Source organism: Malania oleifera, chromosome 2, assembly GCF_029873635.1.
Source record: "Malania oleifera isolate guangnan ecotype guangnan chromosome 2, ASM2987363v1, whole genome shotgun sequence".
In the NCBI taxonomy this organism is placed as follows: domain Eukaryota; kingdom Viridiplantae; phylum Streptophyta; class Magnoliopsida; order Santalales; family Ximeniaceae; genus Malania; species Malania oleifera.
In genome coordinates this window covers 95733228-95760050 of record NC_080418.1, presented here as the reverse complement: position 1 = coordinate 95760050, position 26823 = coordinate 95733228, and the positions used below count along the sequence as shown (strand labels likewise).

Below are 26823 nucleotides of genomic sequence, written 5' to 3'. Positions count from 1 at the left end.
TTTTGTTATCATCAAAACAGGATTGAAAAGTCCAATTAAGTCAACAGTAGATACTTAAAGGAAAGTGACAAAGGCACTGCTTTCTTCCATGGCCTGATGAGAATTCGAACGAATATGAATTACATCTCAGCAGTTACAAAAATAAATGGGGACCAGACCTGTAACGTCCCTCAATAAAATACAACATAATAAATAAATGGTCAACCCAAACCCGTGGGTAACGGGAACACCTGTCATACATAGAGAAAAACCTAGCAGCAGTAAACATAAAAATCCATACATCCATCCATAAAACATAATACCAGAGCTTTTATAAAATTATAATATTGTACTTCTGTACATATCCATACACATCAAAATATCTCTAGGGTCACATAAAATAACTCTAACTCTAGTACAAAATCTTACCCTTCTCACAGGTAATCTCATTAACTTAACAGCGGCCTTGACCCGCCGGTCTCTCAAGGGCTCCTGAAAAATTTAATAATGTTGGGGGTGAGACACTTCTCAGTAAGGGAAAGTAAATTAAATACAGCTGTGTGGTAACATGAATATTTAGTACTTATACATATACAGTACATTTCATAACTCTGGAAATAATCATAATATCATGCTGGATAATAATGTATTTTCATATTCGTTAATAAATCATAACATATATAAACATTTGTTATAACTCGTAATACTGAAAATATACACCTAGGATGAATAGCTAGCTAATGTCATGTATTACCCCCCATGACGGGTTGTACAGCCCGAAGGCGGGACCCGACAATGGCTAACCGACCACTGCCGAATCAAATATGTCTGTAAGTACGATGAGCCCGCCACACCCTGGTCCAGACTGCCAGGTGGACGTATACACTCTACTGAAAGCCACATCGACTATCCAGCTCCCATCCCCTCGTGGGACAGTTAGCACTAATATGGCCTCGTGCCAAATATGATCTACCCATAGCTACGGTACCGAACTCCTGGTTTGAACTAAACTAACATCCTGGTTGTAATAACATATAATACATGCACATACATAACATCATCATGGCCTCGTGCCGAAAACATAGATACGGCCTCGCGCCGAAATCATACATATGGCCTTGTGTCAAAATCATAGTAAATATGGCCTCGCGCCAAAAACATAAATACGGCCTTGTGCCGATAGTATAAATATATGGCCTCGTGCCAAAATTATATAAATACGGCCTCGTGCCGATAACATAAATATGGCCTCGCACCAAATACATTTCAGGTATTTACATTTGAAAATAACTCATTTATCATATATTCGTCAACTCAATATAACATAACACATCTTTTCAAAATACATGAAAATGTGTTTTACTCGTAAAAGCATTCATATCTTATCTCATTTCACATAAATTAATAATCATGCCACACATGCTTTATCAAAAGTCATACTTCATACTTTAAAATCATGATTTTCTGACATCTCATACATACATATACTTTTTAAGCATCATAATAGTATTTTCCTAATCGTACATTTCATTCATAATAAACGAATATATCATATTTTTTTCTGAAAATATAACTACTCCTAATCAATAATAGTTTGCATGGAAAAGAACTGCTTTAATTTACTCCCTTACCTGATTACTGAGAAAGCCCCCTAAAATCCTAGCCTGACTCCCGTAGAATTTCCTACTCAATACCCTGAAACTCAAAACTCTCAGTATTAAACATCCGTATTTTCATGCGTACATCAATTTCTATAACTACCATAAAGTATGATTTGGCTTAAAAAGCCTTACCTCAACTTTGGAATGATTTCCAACTTCGTTTTCTCGACGATTCACTCCAGCAAACTTGTGGAGAACTTCGCCAGGAGCGTCGTGGTAGCCTCAAATCTTCAATCCGGCGTAAAACCAGCCCAAAATCGAAGAGAGAGAGTGAGAGAGCCGAAGAGGAGAGAGAGAGATTTCTTTAAAAATGAGATTTTTACCCGGATTTCCATTTTATAAAATAGAGGATTTCGTCGACGAGCCTGATCTTCATCGACGAGTCCTTCACAAATTTCGTCAACGAGACCCTGTATTCGTCGACGAAATTTAGGCTGCCTCAGAACCCCTCTCGGCATTTTCTTGTTGACGAAACCCTGTGTTCGTCGACGAATTCTCTTAAGCCTTCGTCGACGAAACCCTGTGTTCGTCGACGAAGCTTGGAAGCTTCCTTCTTTATTTTATTTTGTTTCCATTCCCTTTTCTTTTCCTTCCAAAAATGCAATGTCGTCGACGAAGTCTACGGTCTCTTTCTGTTACTGTTTTTATTTCCCTCTCTCTTTACTGTTTAAATTTCATTTAAAAATTCGGGTCGTTACAAGACCAATTCCCAAGCTCAGGTAGTTGAGGAGTTTTTGAATTTTTACAACTAGCTGCTAGGAAAGGAGAGGGACTGTGAAATGATAGATGGGAAAGGAGAGAGACTATGAAATGATAGGTGGTCTGGGGGTGCTGGATCTGAAAGCCTAGAATCTTTCCTTACTCACAAAAACCCTCTGGAATATCCACTCTAAAAAAGACTCTCTCTGGTCCAAATGGGTCAATCAAATCTACCTGAAAGGTTCAAGTCTTTGGGAGGTCAGGATAAAAAATGATGACTCTCCACTATAGATAAAGCTCATTGGAATTAAGAACCTATGTCAAGATATGCCAACCACCTGGATGTAGTGCTTCAGCTTTTTGAGGAATGAGACCTCGACCATTCTAGCTCTTCCATTTGCTATAACTTTTGGAGAACTAAAGGAACTACGGTTCCTTGGTCCATGGTGGTTTGGAAGAGTGGAAGTACCCCTATACATGCTTTCACTCTTTGGCTGAGAATTATAAGGAAACTACCTACTTGTGATAGGCTTATTGGTTTTGAAGGAGACTTGTATTGTTCCTTTTGATTAGTAAGAGAGTTGGCCTGGCCTTTACTGTTTATCTCATATGGAATGCCAGAAATAGGAAAATGTTTGGAGGAAAATCCATATCCCCAATGGAGCTGATTGTGACCATTCAGAAACATATATACACAGTGGTATATGACAAATTTGGGCTACACAGAGATGGTAGAGTTTAACCTCATTTTGGATCTCATTGTATAAGTTTTGGATTGTTGTAATAGGCCAAAAGGCCCCTAGATTGCTTAGGCTCTCTTAAGATCCTGAGTGCTGACTTATTGCTTGTAATTTTGATGGGGTTCATTTCCCCCCTATATCTGGGTATGCCCAGTGTTCCATGTAAATACTCATTTTGATCAATACATTTACTTTTCGATCAAAAAAACAGTATGATAAATTGATGGATCATCGACTCTCTTTGTGTTAGAGATAGCGGCAATAAATGGAACAAATTAATATTTAAATATTTCCTACTCAATAATAAAATATATAAAAATTTTCCTATTTAATTAAATATAATTAGTGTATATGTATAGTGTATGACTGTTATATTACATTTTTAACTAAATTACAAACTGTAAATTAAGCAAATCTCAAGTAGTGAGATTTAAACGTCAGACATTTCTCGTAGAGACGCATGGCAGCCAAATCTCGCTACTTCAAGTAGCGAGATTTGCTTAATGTCAACACGTGGCAAATCTTACTTGGAATAGTAAGATTATGTCAGAATCATTTTAGAAAATATTTCCCAGAAAGAGGTATTATTTAATATATATTTTTTAAAAAAAGATAATTTGGGAAAAAACTCCCATAAGATTGTACTTGATGGGTGCCTCCTAGTTCGTTCGTTTGGCCATGCCTGAGATCTGCCCCTCATTAATTGGAGACTATCAGTTATTCAATGTTGGATTCTACGTTTGCCAAGACCAATAATCTGAGAAAAGTTTTGGTTACAACTTGATTCTCACGTGGTGGAGGGTCTCCCAAACATGGCGTTTGTCTTTCCAAGGCTGACTCATCTCCAGCTAATTTCTGCCAGAGAAAAAAGAAACAGCATGAAAATAAATAAAAACACTGCTGCTGCCAGCTGCCTCATCTCCAGTCAGATGCTTCATTCTCCTTGGAAAGACATACTCCACGTTTGGGACGCCCTCCACCACGTGAGAATCAAGTTGTAACCAAAACTTTTCTCAGATTATTGGTCTTGCCAAACGTAGAATCCAACATTGAAATTGATGTGATCCCAAAAGGGTGAATCGGGTTTTAAAATATTTTGATTAGATTTAAATATTTTTCGATTCGTAGAATCCAATACTAAATAACTTGTTGAAATTGGTGTGATCCCAAAAGAAGGTGAATTGTGTTTTAAAATATTTTGGTTAAATTTAAATTTTTCCTAATTTATCACAGTTCATATCTCATTCAACATACACGCGTGTATGTAAAATAATTAACAATGAAAGCAAATATTCACGTGTACATTATATTTTATTTAAATCAAATGTGTGTATGCAAATAATTATGATATTAAATAAACATTCATACACATGCGATATTTAAAGTGCAGAAAATTAAATAAAATAGAGAGAGAATGACACATAAATTTGTTATCGAGATTCGGCTATTACTATCTATGTCCCCGCCTTAAGCATACCCTCCAAGAATTACACTAAATTTGCTCACTTAAATGGGCGGAGTAGAAGCCATTTACATCCTTTCTTTACGGGGCGAGAAAAATCCCAGTTCAATTTCCGAACTGAACCAAACCAGTTTTATTTACGAGATTGAAACTCTCCAGTTCAATTTTCAAACTGAACCGAACTGGTCTCACTTACAGGGTCGAGACTCACCATTCAATTCCGTACTGAACCCAACAGATGCACTAAAATCATTTTTGTACATAATAGTACTTCTGAAAATACAAGTATTGATGTACATATTAAGCTCATAAAACATGCACTCTCTAAAGATATAAAATAATACTCAGTAGAGAAAGAGTGTTTTTCTTAAAATAAATTTCTAATCTTTGAAAGATAATGTATATAATAAATGCTTTAAAGATTTAAACTCTAATAAGATTTTCTCAAAAATATTTTATCAAGGTGTAACAGGAAAACTTAGGGTTTTGCTCCTAAAAGGATTTTTGCACAAATAAATATGCATGATTTTTGGTTTGAAAATGATGTGCAAAAATGTTTATAAGCATAAGAAAAAGTTTCTCTAAAAATATCTACGAAGAAAATAATCAGGAGAACCTTTAAGTTTACTCTCAAAATGATTTTCAGAAATGAAAGAGTACGTGAGAGTAAATGCTTATGAATGCAAGAAATAGATGTCCAAAATAAAATGTTCTCTTCAAAAAGATTTTCAAAATAATGAATGAAAGATAATGGAGAGTATAAAATATAACCCCACAAAGATTTTGCAATAGAAATATGTTTTTGGGGAATAATAATTAGGAAGAAAAAATTTGCTAATCAAAATTGCTAATTTTGACAAATGAAGGGATATATATAGTTTTTACGAAAAATATGACCATTGGGACACGCTGGGTATTATTAAAAATATTTAATCAATTTTTAACCCCAATTACCCTTAATTACTTGAGGTAAAAATATGGCAACCCGAGAAATTCGATTGCCCGAATAGACACATGATGAAAAGTATATTTTTCATGTAGGTGCCCGAGGATAGGTTCGGGTGGCTGAACTATGCGATTTTCCAATCTGCTTGAGGTTTGGTCGCCTAATAAAAAATTCGGTCTTCCAAACTTCAACATTCGGTCACCTAAGGTGAATTTGAACGTGAAGTTCAAGCGCCCAAGGTAGGTGGAAAAGTCAGCATTAAAAGTTCGGTTAACTGAGAACACTCAAGTTCATTTTGGTTCGATCATCCGAAGACAGGTCAACAATTTGACTTTCCACTCATTCGATTGACCAGGGCGTTTTTAACGCCATGGTTCGGTCGCCCAAAACTCTATCATTTTAGGTTCTAAGTCTTGTTTTTAAATATAGATTTCCCCTGATTGCATATATGATAGTGAAAATTTTCCTAAGTACTTGTGCAAGGACTTAAGGTCTTTTTAAGGTTGTTTTGAACTAACCCAAAAATCTGACGTCAATCAACCAAAGGTCAACCGAAGGTGATCCTTAAAGTCATTTTACAGCCATCTGAGCATACAATTCATATCATGCAGATGCATACATTATTACAGACCAAAAATAAAAAAATTAAATACAATATAAATACAATAAATGTCTTCGCCTTTTGCTCTTTCTTCATGGGATACGCCAAGTTGTGTGTACGCTTTAAGTTTCGTCTTGACTTTCATTTTTTGGTATTTTATGTTCGTGTTGAAATAAGAACCTGTTCACACACTAAATGCACACATAAGATACTGGTGATTTGTCAGCATCAAAACATGGATCAAATTTAAAAGGCCAACATAACTGATAGCCTCCATTTAATGAAGGGCAGATCTCTGGCATGGCCAAACGAACGAACTAGGAGGCACCCATCAAGTACAATCTTTGGGACTCTCCTGACCCTCGAGTCAAAGACCTCTCAAAGGAAGTCAGTTGTCAGACTACTTGGATTTCATTTGACATTCGGTCCAAGATTTGAGTCGTCTATAAACCCCCTATTATTTACACTGTTGTCCCCTTGGACACCAGAAAATCCGTGAGGATAGGTATACCACACCCACGCACCCACCCCATCCCTCTTTACTCTCTTGAAACCCAGTTCAGTTACTGCTCCCTTTACAGCAATCATTCTTATACATCTCCATAGTAATTGCCCTACAATAAAGACAGTCAAACAAGTGCTGCAGGTTCTCATCATTCTTTCAATGCAATGTTGAACATGATCTGCTCACAACCCCTTTGTCGAGTAAAAATTGTCCCAGCACACGCAGCATACATCAATCTTGATGAAGCCATTGAGCTTGAGCTAACACGGTAACACTTACCTAACAAGGATTGGACACTGCAGTTGATCAGTGCCATCTTGGATGCCAGCACACATCCACAAATGGACATTGCTGTGTTAAATTCCGCACACAATCAACTTCTGCATGCATTTCCCTGACTTCGATTGGGTGTCGGTCAGCCACACAGCCAGTATGTCATGCCTGCAAGCAGGCCTCTTGATGATCCTCCTATGCTTGATCAGGGAATACATTCTAGGCCTTTTCACCACTTCCTTGCCGACCCTTTTGGGGAGTATAAGTGCAGTACTTCAAAATACTTGCACCCTAGCTTGAACGGAACTATCAAGATGCAAAATACCCATATGTGACAAACTTCCCTGTTCGGGAGGGTAATCAAACTGCAATATATCAATAAATGGTTGATAATCCACATCAGTCATCCTCGCAGATATTGAGTTACATAATGTTGACTTAAGGCTCATATTGAAAGAGTGTAGTCCACTTGAAATCTAGAAGGGAAGGTTTTGCGAAACATCCAAACGACATCTAGCCTCTAATATTGGAAGGCCCAATGATGCGTTTGAGGGACAGCAGTAGGCGCAAATTCCCACCTCCCTTCCCCCCCAAAACACACTCAACCCCTCGCGGCATGGTATAGTGTTTTCAGCCAATACTTGGTCCTTGTATTATTATATGAAACATTTTGGGGTTTCCATATGAACAGTATATATATTTTACCTCAGGATTGAAACCCTAACGTAGTTCTATTGAGTATATAGTGGAAATTTTTTATGGGACTCAACAGACCAAGGCACACTGTCAACCACATAAATATGTCGTGTTCTCCTTCTGTTTTATTTTCTTCCAATTTTCTGACTGGGTGCATAATCCTAGGTCGCATTCACAACAAAAAAGATACATGTCTCTCTGTTGTTCTGACTTATTACAGACATCTTTCCTTAACTGGTGAAAAGATTAGCAGATTTCTCCAAAGAAATCTGTCGTGTCATTAGTTGACTTTATGGAAGTAAATCTACATGCCAACCAAACAAGTATCAAAAACAATAAATTGCACACAATTATGTCATTCCTGGAAAAGAATAAAAACCCAAAATCGAACCTTCATTCATGAAAATCAACGAGTAATGATAACAATAAATCATCTCCTTCCTTCTCTGTGGTGTTTCTGTCAATCCACAATATAATGTCGCAAAAATATGGACAAAAAATTGAAAAATATTCACTAGTATGATACAAAAAACAGGGAGCACAAAGAAACCAGAGGAGAAGTGCCTAACCAATTATAGGTAACTAGCTTCAAAACCTTCCAATGGTGATCAAACAGCCTGTCATCCATCATTGATACCATCTTGTGGCCAGTTGAGGAACTTGTAACCTTGAAGCGACAGGGGCAGATAGCTTTGCGATGATGAAGGATTGTCAGGAGGATAGATATAGCCCTTTCCATACCCAAGCTCCTTCATTAACTTAGTTGGTGCATTTCTCAGATGGAGTGGCACTCCCTCATTCTGTCCTATTGATTCCTTCACCACCTTCTGCGCAGCCCCAATTGCCCGATAAACTGAAACAGATTTTGGCGCCAATGCCAAGTAAGCAACACACTGTGCAAGGTTTACATTGCACTCTGGCATGCCAATAAAATGGCAAGCTTGGTAGCAGGCAACAGCCTGGGGAAGGGCAGATGGATCAGCCAATCCAACATCCTCACTTGCAAACCTTATGAGTCGCCGTGCAATATAGAGAGGCTCTTCACCTCCTTCTAACATTCTTGCCAGCCAATAAATTGCCGCATCAGCATCACTGCCCCTCATAGATTTGTGAAGTGCACTGATGAGATTGTAGTGTTCTTCACCAGCCTTGTCATAAGCAAGATGCTTGCATTGAAGTGCTTCCTTCACATCATCCAGAGTTACAATTGCTCCAGATAAGCCCACCCTATTTTGATCATTTTTATCTACAGCAGAGCTTCGATTAGGGAGCCTGGCTACTGCTGTCATGGCCGAAATTTCCAAGGCATTCAATGCCACCCGAGCATCTCCATCACAGTTTGACGATAGGAAATCAATGGCTTCCTCATTCACTTTGATTTTCATCCCCACGCTATGCGTAATTCCCTTCTCACTATCCATAATAGCTCGATTAAGGAGCTCAGCAACATGGTGGGGATGCAGGGGATTAAGCACAAGCACTCTGCATCGAGACAGTAACGGTGTAACCAAGTGGAAAGATGGGTTCTCAGTGGTAGCCCCCATGAACACGATACTCCCATCTTCTATGACGGGCAAGAAGGAGTCTTGCTGTGATTTGTTAAACCTGTGAACCTCGTCCACAAACAAAACGGTTCTCCTGTTATTCTTCAATTTAGATTTCCTAGCATCTTCCACGGCCTCCCTAACGTCCTTAACTCCACAAGTCACGGCAGACAAACAAACCAATCGGTAGGAGGATTGAGAAGAAGTGGAATTGACGATTGCTTTGGCAATGGAGGTCTTACCAGTTCCGGGTGGGCCCCACAACACCACAGAAGGGAGATGGTTGCAGTGAATGGCGGAGCGAAGAAGGGAATTGGCGGCGAGAAGTTGGTCCTGACCCACCACCTGGTCGATGGTACGGGGCCGCATTCGCTCCGACAAGGGTTCATGGGGCGGCGTCCTGAGCACAGATTGCGACGGTAGCAGCTTGGGACGCTTCTTGGGTGGAGCTTCTTGAGGGTCTGAAACTGAAACATGTTCTCCTCCTCCGCCTCCGCCTCCGCCTCCTTGCTGTTGTTGCTGTTGTTGGAAAAGGGGTGAACCAGTGGAGGAGGGGGTTTGGGAAGAGGGGATAGAACTGGATGGTTTGGATTTGAAGTGAAAGAAGTGATCGAGCTTGGGCTGGAACGGAGAGGGACTAGGGTTTGGGTTAGCGTTAGGGCTAGAAGAAGAAGAATCGTGAGGAGATGGCGGTTTGTGGGTAAGATTGAGAATCCACTCGGTGGCTTTGAGAGCGGAATCGCCGCCGGTGGCCGCAAGAGCCTGGGCGGCCAAGTCGTGAGGGAAACCCATGCTGAGCAGCTGCTGCATCTCCATTTCTGCCGTGCCGCCACCAATTCCCAGGGGAAATGAACATCACAGCTCCACAATCACTCACTCGCCATGGCCACCGTCGCGCCACTATACGTTTTGTATATGCCGAACTTCGTTGTTTGTACCCGCGCCCTTCCTGCTTCGGCTTTTCCCACAAGGGCACATTATTAAGCTAACATAGCAATTTTGATAGAAATGACACAATTTCATAATTTGATAATTATAAATAGGGATGGTGTTAAAATTAAATTAATCAAGTAAATTCAATCAGTTTGATCCGGTTAAAAAATTATTCAGTTCGGTTCAATTTTTATTTTCATTGGATTTCAAATTTTAGTTTTCGATTCGATTTTTGGATTTGGTTAATTCGGTTAATTGAATTAACCGAATATTATATATTAATAATAAATAATTATATATATTATACATTAAAATATTTTATATATTATATATATACAAAAATTTTATTTATTTTTTATATATTAGATATATTAAGATTTTATACATATTATCTATATTATTTATATTTTATATATATTAAAAACATAATTATATATATATATTAAAATATTAAATCGGTTAATCGATTTAACCAAAATTCGGTTCGGTTGGTTTTGAGTTCGGTCAAATATGAAATTTCAGTCGATTCGATTAATGGGATTTTTTGAACTAAAATTTTTAGATCAATTAACCAAATTCACTGAACCGAGTGAATGCTCACCCCTAATTACAAATCATCAAAATTATCTAATTTATTAAGTAAAAATGTGACATGATTTGATAATTTAGTTTAATAATCTCTTTCTTTATATATATATATCGGAAGATTAATTGTACTTTGCACCTCTACTGTATAACATGCTCCAAAAAAATTTAAAAATAAAAAACATATTTTTACATTTCCTTCACTTGTAATTTAACAAAATGCAACGTTTTGGGGTTGATAATGTGGTGCTCGTACTACTTTTGAAAGTTTGAGGAGAAAACTGAAGGGCTTTTATAGGAGTGGGATAAACGAAAAGGGAAATGCAACCAATGCTACTTGCATTGCCTAAACATCTTAGCTATTTTTACTAACTGGGCGGCTAACATGAAATTTATTTTTACAGCTCATAAACTCATTTAATTATTGTGTTATTAAACAAGAATCATAGGAAAAATCAAATTGTCGATTTCCAAGTCCTCTCATATGGCCTCCCAATTGTAAAGCTTATCAAGTTTCTTCTAGAAAAGCTTGACAAGGATGACGACCACCCCTATGTAAAGTCTCTCATTGAACAACGTTAGCAACATGGTCAAGTAAATGTACACTCGAAACTTCAATAGAGGGAATTATATATGGAGCTTTGAAACTTCAATAGAGGGAATTATATATGGAGCTTTGATTAGCTCTCACACTAGCTCATTTTGATAATAACCTTCAGCAAGTATTGTCAGAGAAAAAAGTGATACATGCAACTTCAATCCAACTCTTTCTTCTCCTACGATATTCAACAGTTATCAAAAGGAGATGCAAGAGAGATGCAAACTCCTTTTATAGTGGTTCAACAACCAGTCTATGTCCACTCTCTCAAAGCCAATAGTCTTGAGGCTCCATTAATTTTCCATGCTTTAATAGCGGCAAGGACATCGCTTACAACCCCGTTCTTTTTCAGAGACAAAGGAAGCCAAATTACAATCCCTTTTTCTATGAAGACAAATAAACCAAAACAATCAAGCTTACCAAGAAAACTCCTCTCTAGGAATATTTATATTTTTTGCTCATAAAATGATCTTTCTCAAATAATAATCAATGAGCCTCAAGAGTTTTTTAAACTATCTCTCAAGAATAAGAAATTTGATAGCACAAAGAGGGATTAAGAGAGAATTAAAGTAAGAGCACTTAGACTTTTAGTATAGATAGCTTCTCTAATGCTATCAAGGCTTAGGAGGGTATATATATAGAGTTTGGATGAAAACTAGTCATTATTTTCTCTTTAGAGCCTTTTTGCTGGTTAAACTAGTTGACCACTTACTGGGTTCGATCAACCACTAACTATACATTGGAGAGGGAAAATAGACCATTTGAGGCAAGATGTGTCAGATCGATCGACTAACTTTAGGGGATAGTGGAATAAAAATAATCCATAATTTGAAAATTATGTCTTCTTCTTCTTCTTCTTCTTCTTCTTCTTCTTCTTCTTCTTCTTCTTCTTCTTCTCCTCCTTCTCCTTCTCATCCTTCTCTCTCATCCTCCTCTCTCCTCCTTCTTCCTTCTCTTTTCTCTTCTGATTCTACCTCTCACCTTTGTTCTGTCATGTTCTTTCCCTTATCCATTGTTCTTTTTTTATTCCTCCTCTTTGCTGTTGTTGCTGCTTCTCAATTCTATTAATATATATAAATTATAATATCTATCCTACATCAAGAACTTCCTTTTTTTCTTTTCTTTTCCTTTCTTTTCTCCTAAAGACCCAAACAAATTCAAGGTTTCTTGTTTCTTCAGCCCTAAAATCATGAAAAGGCAATAAAGATTTTATGGGTCGAAAAATCTTGTTTCTTCAATATTCTTGGTTTTTGAATCTTGAATTTATATTGAAGAATTCTTACAATCCCTTGTTGCTTAAATATTCTTTGATTGATTTTCATCAGCAGCATCAAATTTCTTACGGTAGAGTCGAGAATATAGTAGTTGTTGACTTTTTGAGTTCTATCTCTTTTTTGATAATGACAAATACAAGATATTTAATGTTTGCCGAGTTTGTGTGCAGGATCAATTGGTAATATCATACGGCACACAGTGACTTGAAGAATATAAAGACCCTGAAAATTCATTTGTTGTAATTTATTTTATGCTCATTTGGGTTTATAATAGTAATATAAGAGAAGGTCTGTAATAATCAATGCACATCATGCATGTAAGAACTTATGAGCTCAAGACTGCTAAAATAACCTTAGGGATCACCCTTCGGGCGACTGACACCAGGTTTTTAGGCGTACTCTCAAAGACCTTAGAATGACTTTAAGTCCTTGCACTTACATGTAAATTAGTCCCCAAGATCACATATAATATCAGGGGAATCAATTGAATTAAAATGGGTCTTAAAAGGCCAAATGAACAAGTTTCGGGTGACCGAACCCCAAGTATTCAAAACACCTCGGGCGACCGAATCGTGGACGGATCAAAAGTTGACTTGAGTTCGGCAAACTGAACCAAAATGAATGAATCTTCTACAGGTGACCGAACCTGTGTTAGGACCTTTCCTACCAACTTGGGCGCCTTAACCATCATGTGTAAAATACCCTCAAGCGACCAAAGGTTGTTGTTCGGGCTACCAAAATTATGTATAGGTGACCAAACCTTGAACGATTGGAAAATCGCCTGGTTCAGCCAACCAAACCTTGACTCGGGCACCCAAACTTCAAAAATTACCTTTTTCCGTTGAGTCTGTTCAGGCGACTGAACCATGGTTCAATCACCCGAAACTCTCGAGTTGGAAAATTTTTAATCGAGGTAATTTGGGGTAAAAAGGGGTTTAATTTATTAAACATAATTAAAACAATTTTTTAAATTACCCTTGAGTCCCCAACAGTCATAATTTGTCCATTCTCTATATATATGCTTTCATTTGCACAAATTAGGGGTGATTAGCAAATAGGATTAAGCCAAAACTCTCTCAAATTTAAAAATCCTAATTTTGTTCATAATACTCCCATACACTCTTATACACCTATTTCTTTGATTATACAAGCTTTGTGAGAGTGCCTTGAGTGTTTATACTCCACTTCATTTTGCTTAATACTCTCATTTGTATTGTTTGTTGATTGATTTTAATATTGAGAGTTAAGCATAAGTTTTCCCACTGATTCAATCTAATAAATCTTGTGTGGGGAAAACTTAGTGGCTTGTGGTTCTTTGCATTGTTATTGCAAAATACCATAAGCATTATTTTTGGTGTGCAAAAATATTTTACAGAGCTTGATTTCAAATAACTCTTGTGCTTGCCATATTTAAGAAAATCCTTCTGAGTTTGTTTGAATATTATTGCTAGCATCTTTGAAACATTAATCTGATATTGAGATTTGATATACTTGGTTTTCAAAGAGTAGCTTGTCTGAACACTCTTGTGCATATTTGAGGTGATACATTATGCTGAGAATAGCTTGCAGATATACACCATTAAGCTTATAGTTCTTACATTATTGGTGTGCATTGATTAGTACTTGTGCTTAGTGGTACGAATTTGCTTGTGTAAGAAGCATTTCCGTGTACGCAAAAATTTACATTTGTTGTATTCCAGGCGTGGGCTTGAAGAGGGAGACTAACCTTGTTGAATAGTCACGGATTGGCTTAGACCTAGTTAGGAAAGTTAGGTGTCCCATTTTGGTAAGGTGTAAGTTGAGATCAGTTCCGCTAATTGACCTGGTTGTAAACTGTAACAACTTGTTATTTAACTGGGTTTTTTTTTTTTTTTACTATAACATTTAACATGCTCTGATACCATACTGTATTAAACCTAACCATTAACCTAAACAGCGAGAAGCAGAAATCAAATAAACATAACCATATGTAATTATATACAATACCAGAGTGCTAAATTGTTTCCCAAAATATACATATATAACTGTTTCCCAGAAATATCCTCAACTGGCTATGGCTATACAACAGTACTTCCAAAAATACTCACTCTAAAATCAGGGCAATACTAAGACCCCTCTATCTGTGAGCCTGATCTGCTCGCCTACCTGGATCACCTGAAAAATGTTAAAGTAATTGGGATGAGCCAACGCTTAGTAAGACAAAATATGCTATTGCTAGTGTGTGACAATTGAGTTACAATATTATGAAAATTTGTTGCTATATAATCATGTATAATTAGATCTGTGAATACAGTACAAGTAATAGGAACCACCACCATTTACATGTTGCTTAACATATCTTATATTTTAGGTTTTTACTCAAAATACTTCTAATGTACATAAGTATAATCTCTGTCCCTGTAAATCTGTATATACATAATAATAACTGAAAACTTATCTGTGGATAACTGTGTGTCATGATTTAACCCATCATGATAGGATTGTGCGGCCCATAGGCAAGATCTACCCTAGTTGGCCGACCAGGGTAAACCACTATACTCACTCAGTCTGATCTGCCCTCCTCAACCCATATCTGATGGGGAGCATGTCCACGTCAGGGCACTATATGATCGACCTACTACCACGTATTATCTGAATAGGTGGTTGCACTCTATAAACTATATGTAACTACGGTACCGTGCTCTGTAACTGTATGGTCCAACAGGGTCTGATACTATATCATACATCTTTATATACAACTATCTGATTTACCATGATTCTGAAATAACTGTATTTACTATGACAATGAAATAAACTGTAACTGTGTCAACTGGGTTTCTAAATTGAACTGTAATCTATAAGTCATGGTGCTGGAAACTGTATAATCATGATACTGAAAACTATATAATCATGTCATTTTGTAATTACTATAAAACATAACCACTGGCTGTATATTCTGTAAATCATATCCTGAAAATACTGTAAAACATGTTTCTTTACTATACCCATATTCTCAAGCCACATAGAAATTTTAAACATATTATACATAAATGATAAATTGTATAAATTTCTATCGTGAATAATCATTTGATAAAAACGTATAGTTTATACTGAAACATAGTAAAATTTCCTAGCATAGCATATTTCCCTTACCTGATTCCTGCTAAAATCCCCCTACTGAGACGGGTCCTACACCCGCAGGGTTTCCTACTCGACACCCTAAAAATAATTTTCTCCAGAACAAAATGTCACTATTTCTTGGCCTACATCATTTTTTACAACTGTTAGAAGACCAAAAACTGAATAAAAGACCTTACCCTAGTTTGGGATGAATTCCAACTTCGTCCCACCGACGATCTGTTCCGGCAAACTTGTAGAGTACTCCGCCAGGAGCGTCGTGGTGGCCTCAGATCGTTGATCCGATGACTGACGGGGCCGAAATCAAAGGAAGAAGAGGGAGGAGTCGTAGGGGTAGAGAGAGAGAGGGTTTATGGCAAATTTCTATGATTAAAATCAGTTTAGGGCTATTTATACTGTGGGATTTGTCGATGAGCCACGTCACCTCGTCGACGAGTCCTGTAGAAAGTTTGTCGATGAACCTACACCTTCGTCGATGAATTTTAGACTTATCAAAAATCTGTCTTAGTATCTTCTCGTTGATGAGATGGGACCTCGTCAACGAGGTCCTGAAGAACCATCATCGACAAACCCCTGTATTCGTCGATGAGGCCTGGAAATTTTTTGAAATTATTATTACCTCCAAAGTGCGATGTCGTCAATAAATGTGGAGCATTCGTTGACGAAGTCTACTGCCTCCTTCGGTTCCTGTTTCCATTTTCCTCCATCTTTATTATTAGAATACTATTATTCTTAGAGTCACTACATAAACGGTGCCGCTCCACTTGTGAAGTGAGCTTATAGTGGAATCCTTGTGTTGGTGAGCCAAGGCGGGGACGTAGGCACAGTTGGCTGAACCCCGATAACATATCGTGTGTGCACTGTTTATATTTCCGCAATTTAAATTCATGCACGTGTATGTTATTGTGTGAATGCTACATATGATTAATTTATGTATCTTACATTTATCTGCACATTTGGGTTTATGTGTATATAAACATACCCTAGGTTGAGTATTACTCTTGTCAGATTAATTGGACCTAGGAATAAATTTTAAATACCCAATTTACCCCGCTCTTGGGAATACACTAAAGACAACAATTGGTAGTAGAGCCTCGTGGCATTAACTTAAACATTTTTGCTAAAGATCGAGATGGCTCAAATTGGTGTATCCCCATTCAGAGAGGGACGATCACCTTCCAATCGTCCATTATTTTGTGGTGTTGATTACACCGTTTGGAAAATTACAATTAGCATATTTATAAAATCAATGGACTGGAGGACCTGGCAGGTGATTGTCAAAGAAATTTGTATGCCAGTAGAAAATGATATTAATTTAATGCATGCAAATTCACATGCCATGGATTTATTGTACTGTGCTTTAGATACTGATATTCTTCATGAGATTATGGCATGTAGTAGTGCACAGGATATCTGGGTTAAGCTTGAAAAGAAGTATGGATAGACCCAGGAAAAGGAGATTGCCACTCCATACATTCCAAGCCTAAATGATTAGGTAGTGGCTAATCATGAGCCGGTTGCATTAGTAGATGATGCGGTATATAAATCTTACCCTACCTCATTTACTGATTCGTGTAATGAAGCATGTGATGATTCTTATGTTGAAGTCTATGATATATCATATGTTGAATCATCAGTTGTCTCTAATGACTGCTTTGACGATAATGCATGTATTAATTCTTGTGATAATATTGTAAATGATTCATGCAATGTTTATTGTGATATAACTTATGATGAATCATCCATTGTTTCTATTGATGTTGTTGCATGCAATGATTCATTTGTTATTGATTATAATAATTCCTATAATGAATCATGTGTTGAATTATATGATGAAAGCATGCCGGTATATAGAAAACTAGAAAAGGCTTCATCTAAACTATACAAGCTTCTAGGTAGGATATCTAATCATAAAATATTTTTAAAAAATGAAAATAGAAGGTTGGCAAAACAATTAAAAGATCTAAGAAAATAACATGCCACCTTAGAGAAAAAGAAGATTGTGAAAGTGTTGAAAATCATCTGCTTGGAAAGAAAAACTGAAGACTATGTTGAAATGATTTTCAAACCCTCTTATAAAAAAATAACAATGATAAACCCTTGGAAGTTAAAAAGAAAAATATTTTCATAAAGGGTTCATGTTTTGTTTATCAAACCCATAGTCATGCCTCATCGGATAAAAACAGAATAAATAAGCATATCCCTTCACAAAAATCCAAAGCCTGCTTATTTCAAAAAATAAAATGGCATATTCAATCTACTTGTCCATCTAGAAGTGCCAGAGGCTTAGATAAGGAGATGGTGTGGGTTATCCTGAAGGCAAACCCCGTAGGACCTAATGCAAGCTTGCAAAGTGCTAAGTGCTTGCGTACTATCTAAATGCGCCACTAGTGCCCTACAGCCCACGCCACGCCATGCGCGCATGCATGCGTGTGTGGACGGTGCTAGGATAAACTCTAGCACTATCTCTTAATCAATTTTAAAAGAATATTTCACCTTATCATTTATTAATGACTTTTCCTTTTTCACTCTTTGCAATGTGGGACAAATCCACATAGCTTTAAATATATTTTAGAAAATATTTCAACATTCCCTCACCATTTTCAAAATATAGATGAAAAACAATTTATTCAAATAAGAGAAAATTTAAGCATAAATGAAGGCGTTTTGAGAACTTGAACCTTCACTTAGTGAATACATATCAAAGTTAATCAGGATTACATAGTAGACAAACTTTGAACTAGCAATCCTCTTTTGATTAACCGGATACATATCACACACAAATTATCATATCTTTGGGTGTTACCAAAAGCCAACGCGTGGATTGGCCTTACGTCTATATCCCAGTTTAATAAGTGCTCTAGAGATAAATCCATTTCTCATAGGAAGCGGCACCACTTCCGACACACATATGGGTAGGTTTATCAAAGGTACCCTTGTAATTAAAGTATCTCACAGAACCTGTTATAATCCTATTAAGAGCTTAATCTCAACCTTCACCTTTTTCACATTACAGGTACAAAGCCCTATTTTCCTTGGGATGAATTATGTGACACATATACATTTTAGTGCTTCCAATCAATACATATAATGTACTTTGCTCATTGAACTCAAGAGCTTGAAAATTTCAAGCGTTGAGTTAAGTTTCCATCATTGGTGAGTATGAGTTATGGATTTAAGTGTTATCCCCTTTGATGTTTTCTGGACCATGTCTCTTGCAAGTTCTTTTGTTAATGGATCAGCCAAATTTTGGCTTGATCTCACAAAATCGATGGTAATTATACCATCAGTAATTAAATGCCTCACATAATTATGTCTTAGGCCAATATGTCTAGATTTTCCATTATATATATTACTATATGCCTGTGACAAAGTTGCCTCACTATCACAATGCAAAGATATAGGTGGCATGGGCTTTGGCCAAAATGGAATTTCTAATAGCAAATTCCTAAGCCATTCTGCCTCTTTGCTACAAGAAGTTAAAGCCACAAATTTTAATGCCATAGTGGAATCTGTTATAAGGCTTTGCTTCTTTGAACCCCAGGAGATAGTTCCTCCACCAAGGGTGAATATCCATCCACTAGTTAATGTATGATCATCACGATTAGTGATCCAACTGGCATCTGTGAATCCTTATAAAACAATAGGATATCCTTCATAATGTATACCATAATCCATAGTATTTTTTCTAATACTTTAACACTCTATATATAGTATGCCAATGAATATAAATAGGATTACTAGTATATCTACTAAGTTTACCTATAGCAAATGCAATATTAGGTCTAGTAGAAGTCATAAAATACATCAAGCAACCAATAACTCTAGCATATTCTAACTGATTTACTGCTCTACCAGTGTTAGGATATAATTTCAAATTTACATCAAAAGGTGTCCCAACAGATTTGCAGTCATAGTGATTTAAACTTTTTCAACATCTTTTCAATATAGTGTGATTGGGTGAGAATCTATTTATCATTGTTTGTAGTTATTCTAATACCCAGAATCACATATGCATTACCTATATATTTCATATCAAAACTAGATGACAAAAGTTTCTTAGCACTTTCAACACTTTCAATGTCAATGCCAAAAATTAACATATCATCAACCTATAAGAAAATAATTACACCTTTATTTCTATTGAACTTACTATATACACATTTATCAGATTCATGTATTCTAAAGCCATTAGAAAGAATAACTTGGTCAAATTTTTCATGACACTATTTTGGGGCTTGTTTAAGTCCATAAAGAGACTTAACCAACTTACATAGCTTAGATTCATTTCTAGGCATAATAAAGCCTTCAAGTTGTTCCATGTAAATTTCTTCATCCAATTCTTCATTCAAGAATGGAGTTTTTACATCCATTTGATGGATTTCAAACTTGTAGATGGAAGCTAAGGCACTCAAGACTCTTATAGTTGCAATCCTAGCAACTAAAGCATAAGTATCAAAGTATTCTATGTCTTCCTTTTGTGTAAAGCCTTTGATTACTAACCTTGCTTTGAATTTGTCAATTGTTTCATCTACCTTCATTTTTTTTTTGAAGATCCATTTACAACCTATTGGTCTTGAACCAGGAGGTAAATTAACCAATTTCTAGGTTTTATTACCCATGATAGAATCCATTTTATCGTTCATAGCTTTTTCCCAAAATGCAGAATCTTGAGACTTCATTGCCTCTCCATAAGTAAGAGGATCTAATTCCACACTTGGTGAAATTATAGTTTATCTAGAGTGTGATTCTCTAGTACCTTCAACTAGGTAGATTATGAAGTCTGGTTCAAAAGACTTTGTTGTTCTCCTCCTCTTACTCCTCCTACGTTCACTAGGTTCAGAAGATTCACCACTAGTACAAAGTGGTTTCAAAGTCTCCATTGATATATTTTGACCACTAACCTTTTGTATGGAAGTGAGCTTATTTTCATAGAATTTTGCATCCAGGGATTCTATCATTGAATTAACCCCTATAGAATTATTTGGTTCAATTACCAAGAATATGTAAGCTTTTCTATGTTCAGCATAGCCAAGGAATGCACATTCTTTTCCTTGCTCACCCAATGTCCTTATTTTAGGTTCAGGAAGCCTTACAATTGTTCTACAGCCCCAAATCTTAAGATATTTTATATTAGAATTCCTTTTCTTCCATAACTCATTTGGAGAAATCTTAGTCCTCTTAAAAGGAACTTGATATATGACAAGTAGTTAGTAAGGCTTCACCCCAATAAGCACTACTTAGTCTTGAATTTGACATCATGACATTGACCATTTCAACCAATGTTTGGTTTTTCCTTTCTGCCACTCCATTTTTTTGTGGAGTTTATGCTGCAAAGTTTCATGTATTACACCTATAGATTCACAATAGGCGGGGAAGTAATATTCACCTCCTCTATCCGATCTAAGACACTTTATCTTAGTATCACATTGGTTTTCAACTTCTACCTTACAAACCTTAATTTTATCAATTACTTCATCTTTAGTATGCATAAGATAAACATAAAAAAATCTAGAAAAATCATCTATAAATGTTACAAAATATTTTTTGTCTCCTATGGTAGGTGTACCATGCAAGTCATATACATCACTATGCACTAATTGAAGTAAAGAAGAAATTCTAGTAATTTTGTTAGGACAAGGTTTTCTAGTTATTTTGGTTTTAATACATACATCAATGTTGACTTGATTGGTCATATCCTGTTTTGATAATGACAAATACCTTGGTACTAATGTTTGCCCTGAGTTTGCATGCAGGTTCACTCTATGCATGGAATTAAAAAGAACATTATATCATGATGGCGTATGGTAACCCAAACCAAGAATGAAGATTATTGTGTCTCATTTGTAATTGTATTTTTATATTTTTCATTCTGGATTATAATTCAGTATGGTCTTGTAATAACTGCATCATGCATGATAGGGACTGTATGCTCAGATTGCCTTAGATTGACCTTTAGGTTCCCACACACTTAGTGCACAGAACTCCTCTTAGCTCACATATCATCAGGGGTAAATTTAAATTACAGTGTGGACCTAAGGCTTAAAATTATAAGAGCTTTGGGCGACCGAACCAGGCAAGTCAAATTGCCTCGGTTGACCAAACTGTTGACTAGTCAAATAGTTTACCTAATTTCAGGCGACCAAACTCAAATGACTTGAGCGTCCACGGTCGACCGAACTCATACCCTTACTTTATCCAACGTCCTAGGGTGCCCGAACTTGTAGTTCATTTTCACCTCGGGCGACTGAACTTGGCAATTCGGTAGGCTAAACTTTGTTTCAAGCGATCGAACATCGGACATTTCGGAAAATCGCATTAAACAACAAACCGAACTTAAAATCAAGCACCCGAACATGGAAAATTCACTTTTTCCCATGTTTCTGTTCGAGCGACCAAACCTATGGCTCGGTCGATTGAAACTCTCGGGTTGGCCAAATTTTTACTACGGTTAATTGGGGTTAAACATAATTAATTTTTTAAACACATTTTAAAAAATTTTAATAATTTCTTGAGTGTTCCCAATGGTTATAATTTTGGCATTGTCTATATATATGGGTTCATTTGCACAATTAACACAAGATTAGCATTTGGATTAGCCTAAAAATCCTTTGATTTTTTGAGTGCATATTTATCAAATCCAAAGCCCATACACTCTTCCTTTTTCATTCCTTTGGTAAATCAAGCTACTTAAGAGTGTTCTTGAGTGATTCCATTTTCTTAAAAACTCTCCTTGTTCTAGATTGATTGATTGTTTTTATTGAGAGTTTTAGCCAAGGTTTTTCCCCTGGTTTAACTAATAAATATTTGTGTGGGAAAACTTTTGTAGCTAGTGAGTCTTTGCATTCTTGTTGCAAGCTTGTGGTTTTTGATTGTGCAAAATCTTTTTCACGAGCATACTTTTCAAATATCTTTTGAGCTATTATTTTGATAAAATTATCTTTGAGATATTTTGAATACTCTAATTGGAACTCTTTGAAACTTGTGATAATTGATTAATATTGATACTTTGTTTCAAAGATTGTTTGAAAATACACTTTAGGACTTGATTATATATTTACATCAAATTGAGTGTTAGCACACTTCATTGGCACTGAGCATAAATTCTATCATCTGTGTGTGCATATTTATCTAGACGGTATTATAGTACATATATGCTTGTGTAGAAGCACTTAAATTGTACGCCAAATTTCATATCTGATTGTATACCCAATGTGTGTTCGGAAGAAGGAGACTTGCCTTGTGAAAAGTCTCAGGTTGGCTTTGACCTGATTAGGAAAGTTAGGTGCACCATCCTGGTAAGGTGTTGTATTTGGTGCCGCTCCACCCGTGAAGTGAGCCTTAGTTGAATCATTGTGCATGTGAGCCAAGGCGGGGACTTAGGCAGTATTGGTCGAACCCCGATTATATATTCGGTGTCACTTTTACTTTTTCTGCATTATATTCTGCCTTTTGATTGATTTAATTTCTTTGTTGAATATACTGCATATCTGATTGATACGGTATTGCATTTGGTTGAGAAATACTAAAATTGTGTTGCATGTACTGAAAGTTGATTAATATATCAAATCTGCAATTTCATGCATACTTAGACTACCCCTAAGTTGCGTAATATTGTTACTAGACTGGTTGACCTAGGAAGAAATTTTTAAATCTCCAATTCACCCCCCCCCTCTTGGGATTGCACCAAAGTCAACAACTGCACTTATCAGTCATGTCATTTACATATCTAAGAATTAATTCCATATTAGCCATATTATGCAATTTTGTAGCATTAATATATCCTAAACAATTATGCCATAAAGAAAGTGAATCAACAATATAAACAGAAACATTCACTTTATTGATATGAAGCTTAAACATACCCTCATAAATATAGCCTTTTCTCAAAAAGACTCCACCTTTAGAGAGTACAAATTTGTCAGATTCAAACACTAACTTAAAGCCAAACTTATTAAGTAGGCTTTTAAAAACTAAATTCTTTCTAATTTCTGGTACATAGTATACATCAGTGAGAGTTAAACTTTTTCTAGAAGTAAATTCAAAAGTAACATCTCCTTTACCTTTAACTACAACAGTGGACAAATTTCCCATGTAGAGAACATTGCCATTTTCCACCGGTTTATACTTTGAGAATGAACTCTTGTCTTTGCAAACATGTCTTGTTGCACCTGAGTCAATCCACCATGCACAGTCATCTTTAACAGCATTGATTTCAAAAATCATAGCCACAAACTTGTTAGAGTTTGTTCCATCTTTCTTTTTCTTAAGAAGATGAAACTCATTTTTGTAGTGTCCAGGTTTTCCACAATGGAAGCATGAATCTTTCTTTTTCTTATTTTGATTCTTGACAGAATTGAACTTCCTCTTCAGATTCTCTTTCTTGGGATGTTGGGGCTATTTAGAACTGTCTCATTTTTCCATCATATGCACTTTGGAAGTATGCTCTTCTGCACTTTTCTAGTTCTGCCTAAACACTTCCTAAATTTGGAAATGTTGGCTCAGTTGTTCAATAGACATATCATCCTTCCTGTGCTTCAAAAATTTTCTAACATCTTTCTAGGATGGAGGTAACTTATCAATAATAGATGAAACAAAAATGCATTCATCCATTTTCATATTATGTTGATTAAAATGGTTAAGGATATGCATAATTTCATGAAACTGCTCTACAACAAGCCTACTATCAAGCATGGTATAATTGAAAATTTTTCCGGTCAAAAATTTCATACTAGTCGCATCATTTGCGAAATACTTAGCCTCAAGTGCATCCCACAACTCTTTAGCAGTAGCCATATTCTGATACAGATCGAATAGATTGTCTGACATTAAATTGCAAATGTGGCCTCTGCATATATAATCATCTTGTTCCCATTTTAACCTTACACGTCCTTGAGCCAAAATCTCATTCTCATTCACAGAAAGTTTGAGGGTGGTAAGAACATACACCGCTTTGGGACCCGCAAGAAGAAAGTGCATCTTTTTCTGCCAGCGCCTTAAATTGCTTCCATCAAATCGTTCAAATTTGTCAAAATTCATAGCGAATTCCCTCAAGGTTGAAGAACCGGCCATTTCAAAATAACGTTTTAATATTGTAAGAATTAAATAGAGAAAATACTGCAAAACAGAATATGCTTCAAGATAAATTACAATGTCGTTTTCCTTATAACTTTATTTGCCCCAACCAGATCGATGTGTATTAAGTTAGTAAATACGTTTTCAGGATACAATGAAACCCAGAATATAATTCTAATATCAGTTTGCGTTTTACACAACAAAAAATTAATCACAAACACCCTTAGAAGAATCTGAAATAAAATTTTGATATTCTATTTCTATAGAAAATAGAATCCAGATTTAAAGAAGATATAAGTTGTGGAAATTTTATGTGAGAAAGAGAAGGAGAAAATGATGAATTTTCTACATTATTCCTGGAGTGAATTTTGTCTTTAAATAGACAAAATTATACATTTTTCGAAAGGTTACATCTATTCATTCACGAAGCAGATTTCGGAAATCGCACCAGGCGTTGACTTGGTTGCACTAGGCATCGACCTAGCCGCACTCTGGTCACGCCTTAATCAACACATTCTAGAAAACTAATTACTTCTTCATGTTCAAAAGACCTAGTCGCACTTCCAAGCTCTCTTGGTCGCGCCCTGGTCAAGACATTCTAAAAAGTCAATTATTTTGACCGTTAGATTATTTATATGGTTCAGATCGCACCACTTGATCTTATATAAAATATAAGATTAATTTTAAGTCATCTGATCATGATCAACGGTCACGATCTTGTAACAATGCACGCTTGCAAAGTGCTAAGTGTTTGTGCACCATCTAAATGTACCACTAGTGCTCCACAGCCCACGCCACAAAAACATCGTCCTAGAGTGTCACACTAGCACTATCTCTTAATCTATTTTAAGAGAATATTACACCTTATCATTTATTAATGACTTTTCTTTTTTCATTCTTTTCAATGTGGGACAAACCCACATAACTTTAAATATATTTTAGAAAATATTTCAACACCTCCAACCAGATTTTCAAAAGCTAGTCTCTTTGAAGAGAAGTTGAAAAAAAGGAGAAAGGGATGGGAGTGGAGAGAGAGAGAGAGAGAGAGAGAGACGGGTAGGGGGGAGAATCGGGGAGGGAGTGGAGGATTCCTACTTTAGGTTAGAATCAACATTCCTCCATCTTAATAATGGAATCTCTATTCTCACTTTTAGCGGGAATAAGCATTCCAAGGGAATGAGCATTCCCACTTTGAATGATAATCCCATTCTATTTTATTCCAATCCATACCAAACATAATAATAGTATTTATATTTTTCCTATTTATGATCCAACTTCAAAAATATAGTGTATGTTTTTTCAAATTTAAGATTCAAAATGGACACTTCAAAACCTATTGTATATGTTTTTGCAAAATATGGTTCAAACTGTGCTCGGAAACCTTCTGAGTTAAATCCAGAAAAAATGCAATGTGGAGAGCTACAAATTTTAAGAGGCACAGGATTTTGTTTCAGGACAAAAGACATTTGCGTGGGCAAAGAGAAAACACAAAGATCACAAATATAGTGTTGCACAAAAGCAAAAAGAGGACCCAGTGGCTACGCGTCCACCACCATCTTCATGCTTTGAAAGAAAGCAGTTGCAATGGTTGGATATCCACCCATCGTTTATGCACAAAAAAGCAGACGCCGTGACTGGATATCCAACCATCGTTATCTTCGTTTGAAAAGAGAAAATAATTAGATCAAAATACCTACCATTTCTATAAAAATAAAAATAACAAAAAAAATCAAAAGATTTAAAAATAATAATTAAACGAGTGCTATGCCATCTCTGCTCTGGAAAAAAATTATTAAACAAAAAAACAAATGTGATCGACTGCCTATCATGTTTGTGCTGGAATTTATGGTGCAATGGGCCAATATAGCCTACCATCTCTAAAAAAAAATTATGAATTTAGAACAAGAAATTAACGAATCCCGATTTTCACAAGAGAAATATCTACCTTTTTTTTTCATTATTATTACATATTGGATGAAATAATAAAAACATATACAAGAAATAGCAATTACCCGTATTCCCAAAATTTTTACTTGTCCCAAGGAATAGCTATTCCATGAACTAAACTTTGCCTAGTTGCCTGTGCATATAAATATTCCATTTCTCACTGCCAGAACGTCAAAAAGGAGCTTCAA

The 26823-nt window shown here is 36.1% G+C and overlaps 1 protein-coding gene across 2 annotated transcripts; it reads right to left on the bottom strand.

Annotated features, from left to right (window-relative positions):
• Positions 1-291: 291 nt before the first annotated feature.
• On the bottom strand, positions 292-10109 carry LOC131149458 (uncharacterized). 2 transcript variants are annotated; one of them, XM_058099909.1, is made up of 2 exons: positions 8132-10109; positions 292-471 (listed from the first exon to the last, which is right to left on the bottom strand). In XM_058099909.1, exon 1 carries the CDS (start codon positions 9920-9922, stop codon positions 8183-8185), a length of 1740 nt encoding a protein of 579 aa, XP_057955892.1. In that variant the 5' UTR covers positions 9923-10109; the 3' UTR covers positions 292-471; positions 8132-8182. The 2 variants fall into 2 exon arrangements, with proteins under 2 accessions (XP_057955892.1, XP_057955891.1); XM_058099908.1 differs by lacking the exon at positions 292-471 and adding an exon at positions 5982-7231.
• Between the last annotated feature and the right edge of the window lie 16714 nt (positions 10110-26823).